Genomic DNA, 23495 nt, shown 5'->3' with positions numbered 1-23495 from the left:
GGGACATTATTATGAGGGAGAAGTATATTAAGAGGGACATTATTATGAGGGAGAAGTATAAAGAGGGACATTATTATGAGGGAGAAGTATATTAAGAGGGACATTATTATGAGGGAGAAGGATATTAGGAGGGAGATTATTATGAGGGAGAAGTATATTAAGAGGGAGATTATTATGAGGGAGAAGTATATTAAGAGGGAGATTATTATGAGGGAGAAGTATATTAGGAGGGACATTATTATGAGGGAGAAGTATATTAAGAGGGAGATTATTATGAGGGAGAAGGATATTAAGAGGGAGATTATTATGAGGGAGAAGGATATTATGAGGGAGATTATTATGAGGGAGAAGGATATTAAGAGGGACATAATTGTGAGGGAGAAGGATATTAAGAGGGAGATTATGAGGAGAAGGATATTAAGAGGGAGATTATTATGAGGGAGAAGGATATTAAGAGGGAGATTATTATGAGGGAGAAGGATATTAAGAGGGACATAATTGTGAGGGAGAAGGATATTAAGAGGGACATAATTATGAGGGAGAAGTATATTAAGAGGTACATTATTATGAGGGAGAAGGATATTAAGAGGGACATTATTATGAGGGAGAAGTATATTAAGAGGGACATGAGGGAGAAGTATATTAAGAGGGACATTATTATGAGGGAGAAGTATATTAAGAGGGACATTATTATGAGGGAGAAGTATATTAAGAGGGACATTATTATGAGGGAGAAGTATATTAAGAGGGACATTATTATGAGGGAGAAGGATATTAGGAGGGAGATTATTATGAGGGAGAAGTATATTAAGAGGGAGATTATTATGAGGGAGAAGTATATTAAGAGGGAGATTATTATGAGGGAGAAGTATATTAGGAGGGACATTATTATGAGGGAGAAGTATATTAAGAGGGAGATTATTATGAGGGAGAAGTATATTAGGAGGGACATTATTATGAGGGAGAAGTATATTAAGAGGGACATTATTATGAGGGAGAAGTATATTAACAGGGAGATTATTATGAGGGAGAAGTATATTAGGAGGGAGATTATTATGAGGGAGAAGTATATTAGGAGGGAGATTATTATGAGGGAGAAGGATATTAGGAGGGAGATTATTATGAGGGAGAAGTATATTAAGAGGGACATTATTATGAGGGAGAAGGATATTAAGAGGGACAGTATTGTGAGGGAGAAGTATATTAAGAGGGACAGTATTATGAGGGAGAAGTATATTAAGAGGGACATTATTATGAGGAAGAAGTATATTAAGAGGGACATTATTATGAGGGAGAAGTATATTAAGAGGGACATTATTATGAGGGAGAAGTATATTAAGAGGGACATTATTATGAGGGAGAAGGATATTAAGAGGGACATTATTATGAGGGAGAAGGATATTAAGAGGGACGTTATTATGAGGGAGAAGGATATTAAGAGGGACATTATTATGAGGGAGAAGGATATTAAGAGGGACAGTATTGTGAGGGAGAAGTATATTAAGAGGGACATTATTATGAGGGAGAAGGATATTAAGAGGGGACATTATTATGAGGGAGAAGTATATTAAGAGGGACATTATTATGAGGGAGAAGTATATTAAGAGGGACATTATTATGAGGGAGAAGGATATTAAGAGGGACGTTATTATGAGGGAGAAGGATATTAAGAGGGACATTATTATGAGGGAGAAGGATATTAAGAGGGACAGTATTGTGAGGGAGAAGTATATTAAGAGGGACATTATTATGAGGGAGAAGGATATTAAGAGGGACGTTATTATGAGGGAGAAGGATATTAAGAGGGACGTTATTATGAGGGAGAAGGATATTAAGAGGGACGTTATTATGAGGGAGAAGGATATTAAGAGGGACATTATTATGAGGGAGAAGGATATTAAGAGGGACATTATTATGAGGGAGAAGGATATTAAGAGGGACAGTATTGTGAGGGAGAAGTATATTAAGAGGGACATTATTATGAGGGAGAAGGATATTAAGAGGGACAGTATTATGAGGGAGAAGGATATTAAGAGGGACATTATTATGAGGGAGAAGGATATCAGGAGGGACATTATTATGAGGGAGAAGGATATTAAGAGGGACAGTATTATGAGGGAGAAGGATATTAAGAGGGACATTATTATGAGGGAGAAGGATATTAAGAGGGACATTATTATGAGGGAGAAGTATATTAAGAGGGACATTATTATGAGGGAAAAGGATATTAAGAGGGAGATTATGAGGGGAGAAGGATATTATGAGGGAGATTATTATGAGGGAGAAGGATATTAGGAGGGACATTATTATGAGGGAGAAGGATATTAAGAGGGAGATTATTATGAGGGAGAAGGATATTATGAGGGAGATTATTATGAGGGAGAAGGATATTAAGAGGGACATAATTGTGAGGGAGAAGGATATTAAGAGGGAGATTATGAGGGAGAAGGATATTAAGAGGGAGATTATTATGAGGGAGAAGGATATTAAGAGGGACATAATTGTGAGGGAGAAGGATATTAAGAGGGACATAATTATGAGGGAGAAGTATATTAAGAGGGACATTATTATGAGGGAGAAGGATACTAAGAGGGACATTATTATGAGGGAGAAGTATATTAAGAGGGACATGAGGGAGAAGTATATTAAGAGGGACATTATTATGAGGGAGAAGTATATTAAGAGGGACATTATTATGAGGGAGAAGTATATTAAGAGGGACATTATTATGAGGGAGAAGTATATTAAGAGGGACATTATTATGAGGGAGAAGGATATTAGGAGGGAGATTATTATGAGGGAGAAGTATATTAAGAGGGAGATTATTATGAGGGAGAAGTATATTAAGAGGGAGATTATTATGAGGGAGAAGTATATTAGGAGGGACATTATTATGAGGGAGAAGTATATTAAGAGGGAGATTATTATGAGGGAGAAGTATATTAGGAGGGACATTATTATGAGGGAGAAGTATATTAAGAGGGACATTATTATGAGGGAGAAGTATATTAAGAGGGACATTATTATGAGGGAGAAGTATATTAACAGGGAGATTATTATGAGGGAGAAGTATATTAGGAGGGAGATTATTATGAGGGAGAAGTATATTAAGAGGGAGATTATTATGAGGGAGAAGTATATTAGGAGGGACATTATTATGAGGGAGAAGGATATTAAGAGGGACATTATTATGAGGGAGAAGTATATTAAGAGGGACATGAGGGAGAAATATATTAAGAGGGACATTATTCTGAGGGAGAAGGATATTAAGAGGGACATAATTGTGAGGGAGAAGGATATTAAGAGGGACATTATTATGAGGGAGAAGTATATTAAGAGGGACATGAGGGAGAAATATATTAAGAGGGACATTATTCTGAGGGAGAAGGATATTAAGAGGGACATAATTGTGAGGGAGAAGGATATTAAGAGGGACATGAGGGAGAAGTATATTAAGAGGGACATTATTATGAGGGAGAAGGATATTAAGAGGGACATTATTATGAGGGAGAAGGATATTAAGAGGGACATTATTATGAGGGAGAAGGATATTAAGAGGGACATTATTATGAGGGAGAAGGATATTAAGAGGGACAGTATTGTGAGGGAGAAGTATATTAAGAGGGACATTATTATGAGGGAGAAGGATATTAAGAGGGACGTTATTATGAGGGAGAAGGATATTAAGAGGGACGTTATTATGAGGGAGAAGGATATTAAGAGGGACATTATTATGAGGGAGAAGGATATTAAGAGGGACATTATTATGAGGGAGAAGTATATTAAGAGGGATATTATTATGAGGGAGAAGTATATTAAGAGGGACATTATTATGAGGGAGAAGGATATTAAGAGGGACAGTATTGTGAGGGAGAAGTATATTAAGAGGGACATTATTATGAGGGAGAAGGATATTAAGAGGGACATTATTATGAGGGAGAAGTATATTAAGAGGGACATTATTATGAGGGAGAAGGATATTAAGAGGGACATTATTATGAGGGAGAAGTATATTAAGAGGGACATTATTAGGAGGGGGAAGTATATTAGGAGGGAAATTATTATGAGGAAGAAGTATATTAAGAGGGACATTATTATGAGGGAGAAGTATATTAAGAGGGACATTATTATGAGGGAGAAGGATATTAAGAGGGACGTTATTATGAGGGAGAAGGATATTAAGAGGGACATTATTATGAGGGAGAAGGATATTAAGAGGGACAGTATTGTGAGGGAGAAGTATATTAAGAGGGACATTATTATGAGGGAGAAGGATATTAAGAGGGACATTATTATGAGGGAGAAGTATATTAAGAGGGACATTATTATGAGGGAGAAGTATATTAAGAGGGACATTATTATGAGGGAGAAGGATATTAAGAGGGACATTATTATGAGGGAGAAGGATATTAAGAGGGACATTATTATGAGGGAGAAGGATATTAAGAGGGACAGTATTGTGAGGGAGAAGTATATTAAGAGGGACATTATTATGAGGGAGAAGGATATTAAGAGGGACGTTATTATGAGGGAGAAGGATATTAAGAGGGACGTTATTATGAGGGAGAAGGATATTAAGAGGGACGTTATTATGAGGGAGAAGGATATTAAGAGGGACATTATTATGAGGGAGAAGGATATTAAGAGGGACATTATTATGAGGGAGAAGGATATTAAGAGGGACAGTATTGTGAGGGAGAAGTATATTAAGAGGGACATTATTATGAGGGAGAAGGATATTAAGAGGGACGTTATTATGAGGGAGAAGGATATTAAGAGGGACCTTATTATGAGGGAGAAGGATATCAGGAGGGACATTATTATGAGGGAGAAGGATATTAAGAGGGACAGTATTATGAGGGAGAAGGATATTAAGAGGGACATTATTATGAGGGAGAAGTATATTAAGAGGGACATGAGGGAGAAGTATATTAAGAGGGACATTATTATGAGGGAGAAGTATATTAAGAGGGACATTATTATGAGGGAGAAGTATATTAAGAGGGACATTATTATGAGGGAGAAGTATATTAAGAGGGACATTATTATGAGGGAGAAGGATATTAGGAGGGAGATTATTATGAGGGAGAAGTATATTAAGAGGGAGATTATTATGAGGGAGAAGTATATTAAGAGGGAGATTATTATGAGGGAGAAGTATATTAGGAGGGACATTATTATGAGGGAGAAGTATATTAAGAGGGAGATTATTATGAGGGAGAAGGATATTAAGAGGGAGATTATTATGAGGGAGAAGGATATTATGAGGGAGATTATTATGAGGGAGAAGGATATTAAGAGGGACATAATTGTGAGGGAGAAGGATATTAAGAGGGAGATTATGAGGGAGAAGGATATTAAGAGGGAGATTATTATGAGGGAGAAGGATATTAAGAGGGAGATTATTATGAGGGAGAAGGATATTAAGAGGGACATAATTGTGAGGGAGAAGGATATTAAGAGGGACATAATTATGAGGGAGAAGTATATTAAGAGGTACATTATTATGAGGGAGAAGGATATTAAGAGGGACATTATTATGAGGGAGAAGTATATTAAGAGGGACATGAGGGAGAAGTATATTAAGAGGGACATTATTATGAGGGAGAAGTATATTAAGAGGGACATTATTATGAGGGAGAAGTATATTAAGAGGGACATTATTATGAGGGAGAAGTATATTAAGAGGGACATTATTATGAGGGAGAAGGATATTAGGAGGGAGATTATTATGAGGGAGAAGTATATTAAGAGGGAGATTATTATGAGGGAGAAGTATATTAAGAGGGAGATTATTATGAGGGAGAAGTATATTAGGAGGGACATTATTATGAGGGAGAAGTATATTAAGAGGGAGATTATTATGAGGGAGAAGTATATTAGGAGGGACATTATTATGAGGGAGAAGTATATTAAGAGGGACATTATTATGAGGGAGAAGTATATTAACAGGGAGATTATTATGAGGGAGAAGTATATTAGGAGGGAGATTATTATGAGGGAGAAGTATATTAGGAGGGAGATTATTATGAGGGAGAAGGATATTAGGAGGGAGATTATTATGAGGGAGAAGTATATTAAGAGGGAGATTATTATGAGGGAGAAGTATATTAGGAGGGACATTATGAGGGAGAAGGATATTAAGAGGGACATTATTATGAGGGAGAAGTATATTAAGAGGGACATGAGGGAGAAATATATTAAGAGGGACATTATTCTGAGGGAGAAGGATATTAAGAGGGACATAATTGTGAGGGAGAAGGATATTAAGAGGGACATGAGGGAGAAGTATATTAAGAGGGACATTATTATGAGGGAGAAGGATATTAAGAGGGACATTATTATGAGGGAGAAGGATATTAAGAGGGACATGAGGGAGAAGGACATTAAGAGGGACATTATTATGAGGGAGAAGGATATTAAGAGGGAGATTATTATGAGGGAGAAGGATATTAAGAGGGAGATTATTATGAGGGAGAAGGATATTAAGAGGGAGATTATTATGAGGGAGAAGTATATTAAGAGGGAGATTATTATGAGGGAGAAGTATATTAAGAGGGACATTATTATGAGGGAGAAGTATATTAAGAGGGACATTATTATGAGGGAGAAGTATATTAAGAGGGACATTATTATGAGGGAGAAGTATATTAAGAGGGACATGAGGGAGAAGGACATTCGGAGGGACATTATTATGAGGGAGAAGGATATTAAGAGGGACATTATTATGAGGGAGAAGTATATTAAGAGGGACATTATTATGAGGGAGAAGTATATTAAGAGGGACATTATTATGAGGGAGAAGTATATTAAGAGGGACATGAGGAAGAAGTATATTAAGAGGGACATTATTATGAGGGAGAAGTATATTAAGAGGGACATTATTATGAGGGAGAAGGACATTAGGAGGGACATTATTATGAGGGAGAAGTATATTAAGAGGGACATTATTATGAGGGAGAAGTATATTAAGAGGGACATTATTATGAGGAAGAAGTATATTAAGAGGGACATTATTATGAGGGAGAAGTATATTAAGAGGGACATGAGGGAGAAGGACATTCGGAGGGTCATTATTATGAGGGAGAAGTATATTAAGAGGGACATTATTATGAGGGAGAAGTATATTAAGAGGGACATTATTATGAGGGGGAAGTATATTAAGAGGGACATTATTATGAGGGAGAAGGATATTAAGGGGGACATTATTATGAGGGAGAAGTATATTAAGAGGGACATTATTATGAGGGAGAAGGATATTAAGAGGGAGATTATTATGAGGGAGAAGTATATTAAGAGGGAGATTATTATGAGGGAGAAGTATATTAAGAGGGAGATTATTATGAGGGAGAAGTATATTAGGAGGGACATTATTATGAGGGAGAAGGATATTAAGAGGGAGATTATTATGAGGGAGAAGGATATTAAGAGGGAGATTATTATGAGGGAGAAGGATATTATGAGGGAGATTATTATGAGGGAGAAGGATATTAAGAGGGACATAATTGTGAGGGAGAAGGATATTAAGAGGGAGATTATGAGGGAGAAGGATATTAAGAGGGAGATTATTATGAGGGAGAAGGATATTAAGAGGGAGATTATTATGAGGGAGAAGGATATTAAGAGGGACATAATTGTGAGGGAGAAGGATATTAAGAGGGACATAATTATGAGGGAGAAGTATATTAAGAGGTACATTATTATGAGGGAGAAGGATATTAAGAGGGACATTATTATGAGGGAGAAGTATATTAAGAGGGACATGAGGGAGAAGTATATTAAGAGGGACATTATTATGAGGGAGAAGTATATTAAGAGGGACATTATTATGAGGGAGAAGTATATTAAGAGGGACATTATTATGAGGGAGAAGTATATTAAGAGGGACATTATTATGAGGGAGAAGGATATTAGGAGGGAGATTATTATGAGGGAGAAGTATATTAAGAGGGAGATTATTATGAGGGAGAAGTATATTAAGAGGGAGATTATTATGAGGGAGAAGTATATTAGGAGGGACATTATTATGAGGGAGAAGTATATTAAGAGGGAGATTATTATGAGGGAGAAGTATATTAGGAGGGACATTATTATGAGGGAGAAGTATATTAAGAGGGACATTATTATGAGGGAGAAGTATATTAACAGGGAGATTATTATGAGGGAGAAGTATATTAGGAGGGAGATTATTATGAGGGAGAAGTATATTAAGAGGGAGATTATTATGAGGGAGAAGGATATTAGGAGGGAGATTATTATGAGGGAGAAGTATATTAAGAGGGAGATTATTATGAGGGAGAAGTATATTAGGAGGGACATTATTATGAGGGAGAAGGATATTAAGAGGGACATTATTATGAGGGAGAAGTATATTAAGAGGGACATGAGGGAGAAATATATTAAGAGGGACATTATTCTGAGGGAGAAGGATATTAAGAGGGACATAATTGTGAGGGAGAAGGATATTAAGAGGGACATGAGGGAGAAGTATATTAAGAGGGACATTATTATGAGGGAGAAGGATATTAAGAGGGACATTATTATGAGGGAGAAGGATATTAAGAGGGACATGAGGGAGAAGGACATTAAGAGGGACATTATTATGAGGGAGAAGGATATTAAGAGGGAGATTATTATGAGGGAGAAGGATATTAAGAGGGAGATTATTATGAGGGAGAAGGATATTAAGAGGGAGATTATTATGAGGGAGAAGTATATTAAGAGGGAGATTATTATGAGGGAGAAGTATATTAAGAGGGACATTATTATGAGGGAGAAGTATATTAAGAGGGACATTATTATGAGGGAGAAGTATATTAAGAGGGACATTATTATGAGGGAGAAGTATATTAAGAGGGACATGAGGGAGAAGGACATTCGGAGGGACATTATTATGAGGGAGAAGGATATTAAGAGGGACATTATTATGAGGGAGAAGTATATTAAGAGGGACATTATTATGAGGGAGAAGTATATTAAGAGGGACATTATTATGAGGGAGAAGTATATTAAGAGGGACATGAGGAAGAAGGATATTAAGAGGGACATTATTATGAGGGAGAAGTATATTAAGAGGGACATTATTATGAGGGAGAAGGACATTAGGAGGGACATTATTATGAGGGAGAAGTATATTAAGAGGGACATTATTATGAGGGAGAAGTATATTAAGAGGGACATTATTATGAGGGAGAAGTATATTAAGAGGGACATTATTATGAGGGAGAAGTATATTAAGAGGGACATGAGGGAGAAGGACATTCGGAGGGACATTATTATGAGGGAGAAGTATATTAAGAGGGACATTATTATGAGGGAGAAGTATATTAAGAGGGACATTATTATGAGGGGGAAGTATATTAAGAGGGACATTATTATGAGGGAGAAGGATATTAAGGGGGACATTATTATGAGGGAGAAGTATATTAAGAGGGACATTATTATGAGGGAGAAGGATATTAAGAGGGACATTGTTATGAGGGAGAAGTATATTAAGAGGGACATTATTATGAGGGAGAAGGATATTAAGAGGGACATTATTATGAGGGAGAAGTATATTAAGAGGGACATTATTATGAGGGAGAAGGATATTAAGAGGGACAGTATTGTGAGGGAGAAGTATATTAAGAGGGACATTATTATGAGGGAGAAGGATATTAAGAGGGACATTATTATGAGGGAGAAGTATATTAAGAGGGACATTATTATGAGGGAGAAGGATATTAAGAGGGACATTATTATGAGGGAGAAGTATATTAAGAGGGACATTATTATGAGGGAGAAGGATATTAAGAGGGACATTATTATGAGGGAGAAGTATATTAAGAGGGACATTATTATGAGGGAGAAGGATATTAAGAGGGACATTATTATGAGGGAGAAGTATATTAAGAGGGACATTATTATGAGGGAGAAGGATATTAAGAGGGACATTATTATGAGGGAGAAGTATATTACGAGGGACATTATTATGAGGGAGAAGTATATTAAGAGGGACATGAGGGAGAAGTATATGAAGAGGGACATGAGGGAGAAGTATATTAAGAGGGACATTATTATGAGGGAGAAGGATATTAAGAGGGACAGTATTGTGAGGGAGAAGTATATTAAGAGGGACATTATTATGAGGGAGAAGTATATTAAGAGGGACATTATTCTGAGGGAGAAGGACATTAAGAGGGACATTATTCTGAGGGAGAAGGATATTAACAGGGACATGAGGGAGAAGTATATTAAGAGGGACATTATTATGAGGGAGAAGGATATTAAGAGGGAGATTATTATGAGGGAGAAGGATATTATGAGGGAGATTATTATGAGGGAGAAGGATATCAGGAGGGACATTATTATGAGGGAGAAGTATATTAAGAGGGACATTATTATGAGGGAGAAGGATATTAAGAGGGAGATTATGAGGGAGAAGGATATTATGAGGGAGATTAATATGAGGGAGAAGGATATTAAGAGGGACATGAGGGAGAAGTATATTAAGAGGGACATTATTATGAGGGAGAAGGATATTAAGAGGGACATTATTATGAGGGAGAAGGATATTAAGAGGGACATTATTATGAGGGAGAAGTATATTAAGAGGGACATGAGGGAGAAGTATATTAAGAGGGACATTATTATGAGGGAGAAGTATATTAAGAGGGACATAATTATGAGGGAGAAGTATATTAAGAGGGACATTATTATGAGGGAGAAGGATATTAAGAGGGAGATTATTATGAGGGAGAAGGATATTATGAGGGAGATTATTATGAGGGAGAAGGATATCAGGAGGGACATTATTATGAGGGAGAAGTATATTAAGAGGGACATTATTATGAGGGAGAAGGATATTAAGAGGGAGATTATGAGGGAGAAGGATATTATGAGGGAGATTAATATGAGGGAGAAGGATATTAAGAGGGACATGAGGGAGAAGTATATTAAGAGGGACATTATTATGAGGGAGAAGGATATTAAGAGGGACATTATTATGAGGGAGAAGGATATTAAGAGGGACATTATTATGAGGGAGAAGTATATTAAGAGGGACATGAGGGAGAAGTATATTAAGAGGGACATTATTATGAGGGAGAAGTATATTAAGAGGGACATAATTATGAGGGAGAAGTATATTAAGAGGGACATTATTATGAGGGAGAAGGATATTAAGAGGGAGATTATTATGAGGGAGAAGTATATTAGGAGGGACATTATTATGAGGGAGAAGTATATTAAGAGGGAGATTATTATGAGGGAGAAGTATATTAAGAGGGAGATTATTATGAGGGAGAAGTATATTAGGAGGGACGTTATTATGAGGGAGAAGGATATTAAGAGGGAGATTATTATGAGGGAGAAGTATATTAGGAGGGACATTATTATGAGGGAGAAGGATATTAAGAGGGACATTATTATGAGGGAGAAGGATATTAAGAGGGACATAATTATGAGGGAGAAGTATATTAAGAGGGACATTATTATGAGGGAGAAGGATATTAAGAGGGACATGAGGGAGAAGTATATTAAGAGGGACATTATTATGAGGGAGAAGGATATTAAGAGGGACATTATTATGAGGGAGAAGTATATTAAGAGGGACATGAGGGAGAAGTATATTAAGAGGGACATTATTATGAGGGAGAAGTATATTAAGAGGGACATAATTATGAGGGAGAAGTATATTAAGAGGGACATTATTATGAGGGAGAAGGATATTAAGAGGGACAGTATTGTGAGGGAGAAGTATATTAAGAGGGACATAATTGTGAGGGAGTAGTATATTAAGAGGGACATTATTCTGAGGGAGAAGTATATTAAGAGGGACATAATTGTGAGGGAGAAGGATATTAAGAGGGACATTATTATGAGGAAGAAGGATATTAACAGGGACATGAGGGAGAAGTATATTAAGAGGGACATTATTATGAGGGAGAAGGATATTAAGAGGGAGATTATTATGAGGGAGAAGGATATTATGAGGGAGATTATTATGAGGGAGAAGGATATCAGGAGGGACATTATTATGAGGGAGAAGTATATTAAGAGGGACATTATTATGAGGGAGAAGGATATTAAGAGGGAGATTATGAGGGAGAAGGATATTATGAGGGAGATTATTATGAGGGAGAAGGATATTAGGAGGGACATTATTATGAGGGAGGAGTATATTAAGAGGTAGATTATTATGAGGGAGAAGGATATTATGAGGGACATTATTATGAGGGAGAAGGATTTTAAGAGGGAGATTATTATGAGGGAGAAGGATATTAAGAGGGAGATTATTATGAGGGAGAAGGATATTAAGAGGGACATAATTGTGAGGGAGAAGGATATTAAGAGGGACATTATTATGAGGGAGAAGGATATTAAGAGGGACATAATTATGAGGGAGAAGTATATTAAGAGGGACATTATTATGAGGGAGAAGGATATTAAGAGGGACATGAGGGAGAAGTATATTAAGAGGGACATTATTATGAGGGAGAAGGATATTAAGAGGGACATTATTATGAGGGAGAAGTATATTAAGAGGGACATGAGGGAGAAGTATATTAAGAGGGACATTATTATGAGGGAGAAGTATATTAAGAGGGACATAATTATGAGGGAGAAGTATATTAAGAGGGACATTATTATGAGGGAGAAGGATATTAAGAGGGAGATTATTATGAGGGAGAAGTATATTAGGAGGGACATTATTATGAGGGAGAAGTATATTAAGAGGGAGATTATTATGAGGGAGAAGTATATTAAGAGGGAGATTATTATGAGGGAGAAGTATATTAGGAGGGACGTTATTATGAGGGAGAAGGATATTAAGAGGGAGATTATTATGAGGGAGAAGGATATTAAGAGGGAGATTATTATGAGGGAGAAGTATATTAAGAGGGAGATTATTATGAGGGAGAAGTATATTAGGAGGGACATAATTCTGAGGGAGAATGATATTAAGAGGGACATAATTGTGAGGGAGAAGGATATTAAGAGGGACATGAGGGAGAAGTATATTAAGAGGGACATTATTCTGAGGGAGAAGTATATTAAGAGGGACGTGAGGGAGAAGTATATTAAGAGGGACATTATTCTGAGGGAGAAGGATATTAAGAGGGACATAATTGTGAGGGAGAAGGATATTAAGAGGGACATTATTATGAGGGAGAAGTATATTAAGAGGGACATTATTATGAGGGAGAAGGATATTAAGAGGGACATTATTATGAGGGAGAAGGATATTAAGAGGGACATGAGGGAGAAGTATATTAAGAGGGACATTATTATGAGGGAGAAGTATATTAAGAGGGACATTATTATGAGGGAAAAGTATATTAAGAGGGACATGAGGGAGAAGGACATTAAGAGGGACATTATTATGAGGGAGAAGTATATTAAGAGGGAGATTATTATGAGGGAGAAGTATATTAAGAGGGACATTATTATGCGGGAGAAGTATATTAAGAGGGACATTGTTATGAGGGAGAAGTATATTAAGAGGGACATTATTATGCGGGAGAAGTATATTAAGAGGGACATTGTTATGAGGGAGAAGGATATTAAGAGGGACATTAATATGAGGGAGAAGTATATTAAGAGGGACATGAGGGAGAAGTATATTAAGAGGGACCAGAGGGAGAAGTATATTAAGAGGGACATGAGGGAGAAGTACCGTATTTTTCGCTCCATTGGACGCACCGGACCATAGGACGCACCGGATCATAGGAGGGGGAGAACAGGGGAAAAAAATTTTTCTTGTTCTCCCCCTCTAAAACAAGGTGCGTTCAAGGTACATTCACCAGAGCTTGTGGGGCTGGCGGTGGGGGGAAGCGCTGCTTTCCCCCACCGCCAGCCTCAAAGATCCCTGAAGCCTTTGGAGTGCAACGCCCCGCTGCCCAAGCTAGAGCAGCGAAACGGAGCCCTCCGTCTCGCTGTTCTGGCTTGGGAACAGCCTTGCTAGCTTCTGCAGGACAGCGGGGTGAAGGCACCCCGCTGCAATGCAGAGGTTTGCGCGCAGCCCTCCCCAAGCTAGAGCAGCGAGACGGAGCGCTCCGCAGAGCTCCGTCTTCCTGTTCTGGTTTTGGGCTCAGCGGCGCAGCCTGCATTCGCTCTATAGGACGCACACACATTTCCCCTTAATTTTTGGAGGGGAAAATGTGTGTCCTATAGAACGAAAAATACGGTATATTAAGAGGGACATAATTATGAGGGAGAAGTATATTAAGAGGGACATGAGGGAGAAGTATATTAAGAGGGACATTATTGTGAGGGAGAAGTATATTAAGAGGGAAATACCATGAAGCTTCCCTTCTCTCTCTATTCATAAATCTCTGTATGTCGGCCATTTTCCCTCCCTAATTCTTTATTTGATGGAAAGTCCAGTTTCTGAGGTGTCCTCCAGGGCAGTTCCACCCAGAGGGCCTTGCCACCGTCCCCTCGGATCCAGAGCAGGAAGTCCCCAAGGGACGGTGGCTGGAGCTAGACATGGGCCCTGCTGCTCACCAAGCCACCCAAGCAGAGATGGCTGGGTTGGGGAGGGACCCCCACTGTTGCCTTGGCTCCAGATTACACGCACTTGTCATTCACAGTTATGACTTCTCCCTCCCCCTTCCCCCCCCCAGACATCTTGGAGTCTGAGCTGTGGTGCAATCCAGCCCTGGTTCCTAGCAAGACTCAGCCACGCTTCCTCAGGAAACATTCTTCTCCTCTTCATCTTACAACAGAATAGTGTGTTTGATTCATACGATTTTCTGCACCTCGCATTAGTACCCACAGAACTTGGCAGAGGACCAAGGGGCTCCTTCCGATCTCTTGGAGACTTCCGGAGAGCCCAGATGGATGAGCAAGACTCAGCTTGCCCTGAAGCAGGAAGAGGCCGTGCCATGGAAACGGGGAGCAGTGGGGAATTCTGGGAAAACTCTGTGAAGAAGGAACTGGGTGAGGAGGACACCCCTTGCTCAGAGGTGCAGAGCCAGCAGCTCAGGCAGTTCTGCTTCCAGGAGGCCAAAGGACCCCGAGAGGTTTGTAGCCAATTCTACCACCTTGACCATCAGTGGCTGAAGCCGGAAAGGCACACGAAAGCTCAGATGTTGGACCTGGTGATCTTGGAGCAATTCCTGGCTGTCCTTCCTCTGGAGATGGAGAACTGGGTGAGGGAATGCGGAGTGGAGACCAGTTCCCAGGCGGTGGCCCTGGCCGAAGGTTTCCTCCTGAGTCAGGCAGAGGAGAGGAAGCAGGCAGAGCAGCAGGTGAGAGAGACTTTCTTCTGGATACTCCCAAGGGGCTCCTAAGAGGAGGGAGAGTATTCCCAAATCATTTCCTAATGGACCATCCTTTTTTAGAAAGCTTCTTTTTCTTCTTATTATTATTTATGACACTTATGTGGCTGGGTGCCTTCCAGCACATATAAAAGCATAAGAAGACATCAGATGTCTTCTAAAAGTTATGCATTTTCTTATCTCCTTATCACCTGATGGGAGGGCATTCCCCAGGGTGGGGGCCACTGTGGAGAAGGTCTTCTGCCTGGTTCCCTGTAACTTCACTTATCACAGTGAGGGAATCAGCAGAAGACCCTCGGAACTGGACCTCAGTTCATGGAGACGCTCCTTTGGGTATAGTGGGCCTTTGAGGCTGTTTAGGGCTTTGGGGTTCAGCACCAACACTTTGAATTGTGCTGGGAAACGTTCTGGGAGCCAGTGAAGATCCTTGAGGACCAATGTTTCATGGTCCTGGCAGCCAACCCCAGACACCAGTCTAGCAGAAGCAGGAAGCAGCTTTCACCTCTCTCCCCCGAAAGCGCTTGCCTCTGCCATTGCTTCTCTAACCCTTCTCCCCATTCTCTGTTTTGAATCCTTGTTGCTCTTTCAGAGGAAGGATATTTTGGCAGAAATGGGTGTTGATTCTTCTGAGGCAGAGAAGACTCCGTTGGACGCCAGAGTGAGGCCTCTGGGTAAGGAGGAAAGAGTGTTTTCTCCCCCGTTTTGTCACATTCTCTTGGTTTTGAAACTAATCTGTGAGTTCTTTACATCTTTTGGGGGAAGACACCTGGAGCCCAGAACTCGGGGGGGGGGGGAGATGTATTCTTGCACAACGATTATATGAAATGGGTACAAATGAGTCCAAATGTACTCAGCAGGGGAGACATTTATGATAGTAATTTGATTAGTTTACAATTACAGTCCAATAATAGCCTCCTTATAACAATGTGAAATTACGAAATTACGATGGTTTGATGATTTTATTGATTTCTCCATTCCAAAATCTTACTAATTTCAATTACACTCCTGTCAAGATGACAATCCTTTATACAACAACTGCAGTATTAATGACTTCCATTCGTATGGAAACATCAAATAATATATAAAACTACAAGTGAGGCACTCCAGTGATATCCTTACTCTTCCTGTGTGTGGCAATCTTTCTGTTCGTGATATTTCTTCCTGTCCTTGTAAAATGTTCTGTCTATCTTTTCCTGGTTGTTGCTGTTCTCCATTATTCCTTGGATGGAGCTAATATCCCATTGTGGTTTCAGAAATTCTCCATCGCTTTGTCCTGTGCTTCGTTGTTTGGCAACTTTAACAGCAGCTGCAAAAATCACACTATCCCAATAAATAATCAGTTTTTGCCATTTTTCTTCTACACCTGGGAAAGAGAGGGATGTGTCAGAATTGCAAAATACTCAGTAATGAACCTTATCAGCTCCCTCACAACTTTCAGATTCCTTACATCCCTCTGTCTGGCCTAAGATAAATGCGCATTTATCCAATTAAATTAAATTCCATGTCCTTTAGCATTAATCAGTTCAGTCTATATATAATACAGGATGGGAAGAGTCACCTCTAATTTTCCATCGTAAACATTTTGTAAAATAGAGCTTCCCTCCCTTTTTCCTTTTTGTTTTCACACATACAGTTCCATTTGATGTTATATTCCATATCTGCAGCCCAGTTTCATCCCTGCTCACCTGTACATAGATATTTTCAACTAGTTTATTCTCAAATTCAAACCTTAAAGACCTTGCAGCTGGTTCAGTTCCGCAGTTTATGATCTCCTCTCTTCCAGCAACGCCTGTACATTAGTCCAAATTGAGCTCTAATTGACAGGAGAACCTCTGCTTCTTAATTGCAGCGAAGGAGGGTTTTCGGCAGGCAAAGGGCTTTTGCACTCAGCGCCTCCCTGCCTCTCGCAATCCATGCCGGAGCCGGAGCCTGGTACCAAGACGAACTGGGAGTGAAGCCCGTTCCCCCCTGTCCCTGGGGGCAACTTGCAAGGAGAATTACCCTCAGTCATCCTTGTTTTTCCTTTGCCAACGATCTCCAGCTGCCTCCATTAAAGCAGAGCGGAACCAGAAGCTAGTAGGGGAGACTTTGACAAGCCCCATCTGTACTTAGAGATGCACTTACAGTTTCCCACTTACATTTTCTCTCCCAGGAGACGGAATGATGCCACCAAGACCTGTTCCTTCATCTTTTCATGGTGGTGGAAGGGAGGCAGCGGCTGTGGACCCAGATCAGGTAGGGGGAAGGAGCCTTGTGGGGAAGGACTGCTTGGATGCAGACTGGCTGGACGCAGTTGGATGCAGAGGAATGGTGGGAGGAGCCAGAGAAGAGGGAGCCGACTGGGAGGAGGAGGAGGAGGAGGGGTCTGAAGCTGGAGAGGGAAGAGGGCTCAGGGAGCAGAGGGAGTCTGTGGCAGAGAGCAGCCCAGACTCCGAGGCAGAAGCTGCAGCAGGAGAGAGGGATGAGGAAGGCAGAGAGGGGTCTGGCCGCTGTGGAAAACAACAGAGCCAAGTGAATGTTCTCTAAGAGGACAGCCTTTTTCCTGTTCTGTTAGGGTCCAGTGTGCTTTGAAGATGTAGCTGTCCATTTCACAGACGAGGAGTGGGCGTTGCTGGATCCTGACCAGAGAGCTCTCCATAAGGAAGTCACGGAGGAGAATAGTGGGATCTTGGACTCTCTCGGTAAGGCTCCCTATTGGATCATCCTATCTGTTTTGTAATGCAAGACATCTCTCTATGTGACGAACCTCTGATATTTCGATGGGGCTCAACAGCGCCACCCACAGCACTTGGGATGTTAACACTCCCACAGCAAACCTTGGAGGGATGGCTATTGATTGTTTTCCCTGTGAATATTCTTCCTCCAGTTCTGCCGTTTAAAACCATGATCAGGCTGTCTGAACTGCCCAGGCCTTCTTAAATGTAGGATTCAGAGTAATTTTTGACCAAAGAGTTGCTTGACAGATTCCACGACTGAACCAAACAAACTGCATCCCAGAAAAGAGCCAGGCTTTTTGAATCTCAGGCAGTGAACCCTATAGTAACAATAATGATAATTTTATTATTTTTACCCTGCCCATCTGACTGGGTGGCCCCAGCCAACAAATAGAAAAACATAATCAAACATCAAACATTAAAAACTTCCCAATACAGAGGTGCCTTCAGAAGTCCTCTAAAAGTTGCATAGTTATTTCCTTGACATCTGAGGGGAGGGCGTTCCACAGGGTGGGTTCCCCTATCGAGAAGGCCCCCTGCCTCGTCCCCTGTAACTTCTCACAAAAATGTAACATTTAAGTACAGTGGTACTTCGGGTTAAGAACTTAATTCGTTCTGGAGGTCCTTTCTTAACCTGAAACTGTTTTTAACCTGAAGCACCACTTTAGCTAATGGGGTCTCCTGCTGCCGCTGCGCCACCGGGACATGATTTCTGTTCTTATCCTGAAGCAAAGTTCTTAAACTGAAGCATTATTTCTGGGTTAGCAGAGTCTGTAACATGAAGTGTATGTAACCTGAAGCGTATGTAACCTGAGGTACCACTGTATATCTTAATTTTGGACAGGGAACTTTCCCGCTTTGGCCACCTTTAAATAATAATAAAAGCACATTTTATTTATGAAGATAGTACAGATCCATATTTAAATTTGAACAAAATGACGTTACCTGGTTAAGCTGTACTTTTCTTTTTTTTTTTGAATGATATTTATTAAAGTTTCAAAAAATACAAAAAATACAGAATACAAAAAGAAGAAGAATAAAGTTTTTTTAAAAAAATATAACCAAAAAAAGAAAAAGAAAAAGAAACATACCAAATAAACAGTTAAAAAGACATTAATTTTCCATAACCTATCTTCCCTATACTTATTTCCCCGGACTTCCTCATACCTCCCTTTTTTGTATTCCAGTTCAATTTGTTAGTTCAGCAAATCCTTACCATTAAAATTACCCAGTTGCAAAACTTTTTTCATATCTCTTAAAGTATTACAGCTAAAAACCTCTTAGTTTCTATCCAACATCCTTCTAAAATTCCTTAATTTTACAATATTTCTGTAAATAGTCTTTAAATTTCTTCCAGTCTTCTTTCACCGACTCTTCTCTCTGGTCTCGGATTCTGCCAGTCATTTCCGCCAGTTCCATGTAGTCAATCACCTTCATCTGCCATTCTTCCAGAGTGGGTAGATCTTGTGTCTTCCAATACTTTGCAATGAGTATTCTTGCTGCTGTTATAGCATACATAACCCCAGTCAAGCTTGCAAAAATCTATCATTTGCCCGATAATAAATGTTGGAAATGTAAAGAAACTGAAGGTACATTTTTTCACCTTTGGTGGACGTGCCCAAAGATTAAGGCTTTCTGGGAAAAGATATATAATGAATTAAAAAAGGTATTCAAATATACCTTCCCCAAGAAACCAGAGGCCTTTCTCCTGGGCATGGTCGGCCAAATGGTGATAAAAAAGGACAGAACTTTCTTTATGTATGCAACAACAGCAGCAAGAATACTCATTGCAAAGTATTGGAAGACACAAGAACTTCCCACATTGGAGGAATGGCAGATGAAACTAATGGACTATATGGAACTGGCGGAAATGACTGGCAGAATCCGTGACCAGGGAGAAGAGTCGGTGGAGGAAGATTGGAAGAAATTCAAAGATTATCTACAGAAACACTGTAAAATTAAAGAATGTTAGAGTGATGTTGGATTGAAAATAAGTGGTTTCCAGCTGTACAGGATTTAAAGTTATAGATAGACTAAGATTAAGGATTAGGATTAAAGAAGTTGAAGGAAATGGAAATTTGGCTTTTAAGAGGTAAAATTTTAATGTTATATTATATTAAGATTAAAGATTGGGATTAAAAAAGAGGGAAAGAAATTGCTGGACAAACAATTTGAACTGGAATACAAAAGAGGGAGTTATGAGGAGGTCCAGAAAACAAGTAAATTTAAAGATGGAAACGAAAAGGTGATATTGTTCTTAATTGTTCTTTTTTTCTTGTATTTTTTTTGTTTGTTTTCTTTCTTTTTTGGACTATGTATTGTGCTTTTTTGAATTGTTTTTTGTTTGTTTTCTTTCTTTTTTGGACTATGTATTGTGCTTTTTTGAATTGTGTATTTTTCGTTTGTGTTTTTCTGTTCAATCTTTTATTGAAACCTTAATAAATATCATTAAAAAAAATAAAAATTATCGGACAAGTGTCTTCCCGGGAGAAAGCCCGCTTGGTCTTTATGAATCTCTTCCATCAATACTTTTTTCAATCTCTTGGCCAAAATGTCTGCAAAAAGTTCGTAATCCACATTAAGTAACGATATAGGGCGGTAGTTCTTAAGCTGGGTCTTTTCAGTCTCTGTTTTCGATATAAGTGTAATATACGTCTCTTTCCACTTTTCAAAACTAGAGAGAGAAAACATATAATATTCAACTTGATTTGTATATGAAACTAGACATTTTTACATAACAAAAAGAACATTATAACATCTAACTCCCTTCAGTTCTTCCTCTGTCCCAAGCATTAATTAGCATTGTTCCATAATTTAGGACTGCACTTCTTCCCGAGACTCTAATCCGTTTGCCTCTTAGTTTCAGGTGGTGATGAATTGGAAATGAAGAACAAGGGAGACCACAACGAAATCCACACAGTGGAGGAGCCATATCAGGATTCAGACTGTGGAGAGAGCTTCACTCAGAGCTCCCATTCCACTTCCCATCACATAATTCATACAGGGGAGAAACCATATCACTGCTTCAGTCACAGCCACGATCTCACTTCCCATCGTAGAATTCATACAGGGGAGAAACCCTATCAATGCTTGGAATGTGGAAAAAGCTTCAGGAAGAGCTCCGATCTCACTTCCCATCGTAGAATTCATACAGGGGAGAAACCCTATCAGTGCGTGGAATGTGGAAAGAGCTTCAGTCAGGGCTCCCATCTCACTGCCCATCAAAGGATTCACACAGGGGAGAAACTATATCACTGCTTGGAGTGTGGAAAGAGCTTCCGTCAAAGCCACGATCTCAGTTCCCATCGTAGAATTCATACAGGGGAACAACCGTATCAGTGCGTGGAATGTGGAAAGAGCTTCACTCGGAGTGCCCATCTCACTTACCATCAAAGAATTCATACAGGGGAGAAACCCTTCCAGTGCGTGGAATGTGGAAAGAGCTTCATTCGGAGTGCAGATCTCACATCCCATCAAAGGATTCATACAGGGGAGAAACCCTATCAGTGCGTGGAATGTGGAAAGAGCTTCAGCCAGAGCTCCCATCTCACTTCCCATCAAAGGATTCATACAGGGGAGAAACCATATCACTGCTTGGAGTGTGGAAGGAGCTTCAGTCACAGCCACGATCTCACTTCCCATCGTAGAATTCATACAGGGGAAAAACCATATCAGTGTGTGCAATGTGGAAAGAGCTTCAATCGGAGTGCCCATCTCACTTTCCATCAAAGGATTCATACAGGGGAGAAACCCTATCATTGCGTGGAATGTGGAAAGAGCTTCAGTCAGAGCTCCCATCTCACTTCCCATCAAAGGATTCATACAGGGGAGAAACCATACCACTGCTTGGAGTGTGGAAAGAGCTTCAGTCAAAGCCACAATCTCACTTGCCATCGTAGAATTCATACAGGGGAGAAACCATATCACTCCTTCAGAAACAGCCACGATCTCACTTCCCATCGTAGAATTCATACAGGGGGAAAACATCAGTGCGTAGAATGTGGAAAGAGCTTCAATCGGAGTGCCCATCTCACTTCCCATCAAAGGATTCATACAGGGGAGAAACCCTATCAGTGCCTGGAATGTGGAAAGAGCTTCAATCAGAGTGCTCATCTCACTTCCCATCAAAGAATTCATACAGGGGAGAAACCCTGTCAGTGCCTGGAATGTGGAAAGAGCTTCAGGACGAGGTCCGAACTCACTTCCCATCAAAGGATTCATACAGGGGAGAAACCGTATCAGTGCATGGAATGTGGAAAGAGCTTCAGGAAGAGCTCTGATCTCACTTCCCACCGTAGAATTCATACAGGGGAGAAACCATATCACTGCTTGGAGTGTGGAAAGAACTTCAGTCACAGCCACGATCTCACTTCACATCATGGAAGTCATACAGGGGGGAAACCCTATCTCTGCGTAGAATGTGGAAAGAGCTTCACTCGGAGGGACCATCTCACTTCCCATCAAATGATTCATACAGGGGAAAAACCCTATCAGTGCGTGGAATGTGGAAAGAGCTTCATTCAGAGGGCCCATCTCACTTCCCATCAAAGGATTCATACAGGGGAAAAACCCTATCACTGCGTGGAATGTGGAAAGAGCTTCAGTCAGGGCTCCCATCTCACTTCCCATCAAAGGATTCATAAAGGGGAGAACCCTATCAGTCCGTGGAATGTGGAAAGAGCTTCACCTGGAAAATAAGCTTCACATCCCATCAAAGTATTCATACGGGGGAAACCCCTATCAGTGTCTGGAATGTGGAAAGAGCTTCAGTCAGAACTCCCATCTCACTTCCCATCAAAGGATTCATACAGGGGAGAAACCATATCACTGCTTGGAGTGTGGAAAGAGCTTCAGTCACAGCCACAATCTCACTTGCCATCGTAGAATTCATACAGGGGAGAAACCATATCAGGGCGTAGAATGTGGAAAGAGCTTCACTCGGAGTGCCCATTACACTTCCCATCTAAGAATTCATACAAGGGAAAAACCCTATCAGTGCGTGGAATGTGGAAAGAGCTTCACCTGGAAAATAAGCTTCACATCCCATCAAAGAATTCATACTGGGGAAAACCTTATCAGTGTCTGGAATGTTGAAAGAGCTTCAACAGGAACGAAAGTCTCACAGCCCATCACAAAATACATACAGGGGAGAAACCCTCAGAACCCTCAGACGACACAGAATCCGACCGGGAGGATGTGCACTGAGTGCAGCAGTGCACATAAGCTGCACGTCCACAACGACAGCCTTGTCCGGAAGATGGGAACTGTGCAAGTTGCAGGGAGAGCCACGAGCAGAGGACTTGCCATTTCCACAACGCAGAATGCCGACAATGCAGAAAAGTGGGACACATCGCCCGGGTGTGCCGTGCCTGCCCTGCCCGACGCCTCGAACCAGACGGGCGACCCAAGAGTCCCAGGCCCCGTGGTCTGACACACCAAGGCAACTCGACGGAGATCACAGACTGTCAGGTATACCAGTTGCCTCATTCTAATGCGGAAATAATTTACATTCAGGCAC

General features: G+C 40.0%; 1 protein-coding gene across 1 annotated transcript in view; it reads left to right on the top strand.

Annotated features, from left to right (window-relative positions):
- The window catches only part of LOC308484112 (uncharacterized protein), a 178249-nt gene extending 155446 nt beyond the window's left edge, over positions 1 to 22803 (top strand). Inside the window, exon 6 of the mRNA XM_081018687.1 lies at positions 20838 to 22803. Within this exon, the coding sequence (XP_080874813.1) occupies positions 20838 to 22675 (1838 nt within the window). The 3' untranslated portion in view covers positions 22676 to 22803. The remainder of the gene's footprint in view (positions 1 to 20837) is intronic.
- Positions 22804 to 23495: the final 692 nt, after the last annotated feature.

The sequence above is a fragment of the Podarcis pityusensis genome (genome assembly GCF_964106645.2).
Source record: "Podarcis pityusensis genome assembly, chromosome: 8".
NCBI classification, from domain to species: Eukaryota; Metazoa; Chordata; class Lepidosauria; order Squamata; family Lacertidae; genus Podarcis; species Podarcis pityusensis.
This window is presented reverse-complemented; position numbering and strand designations above follow the sequence as displayed.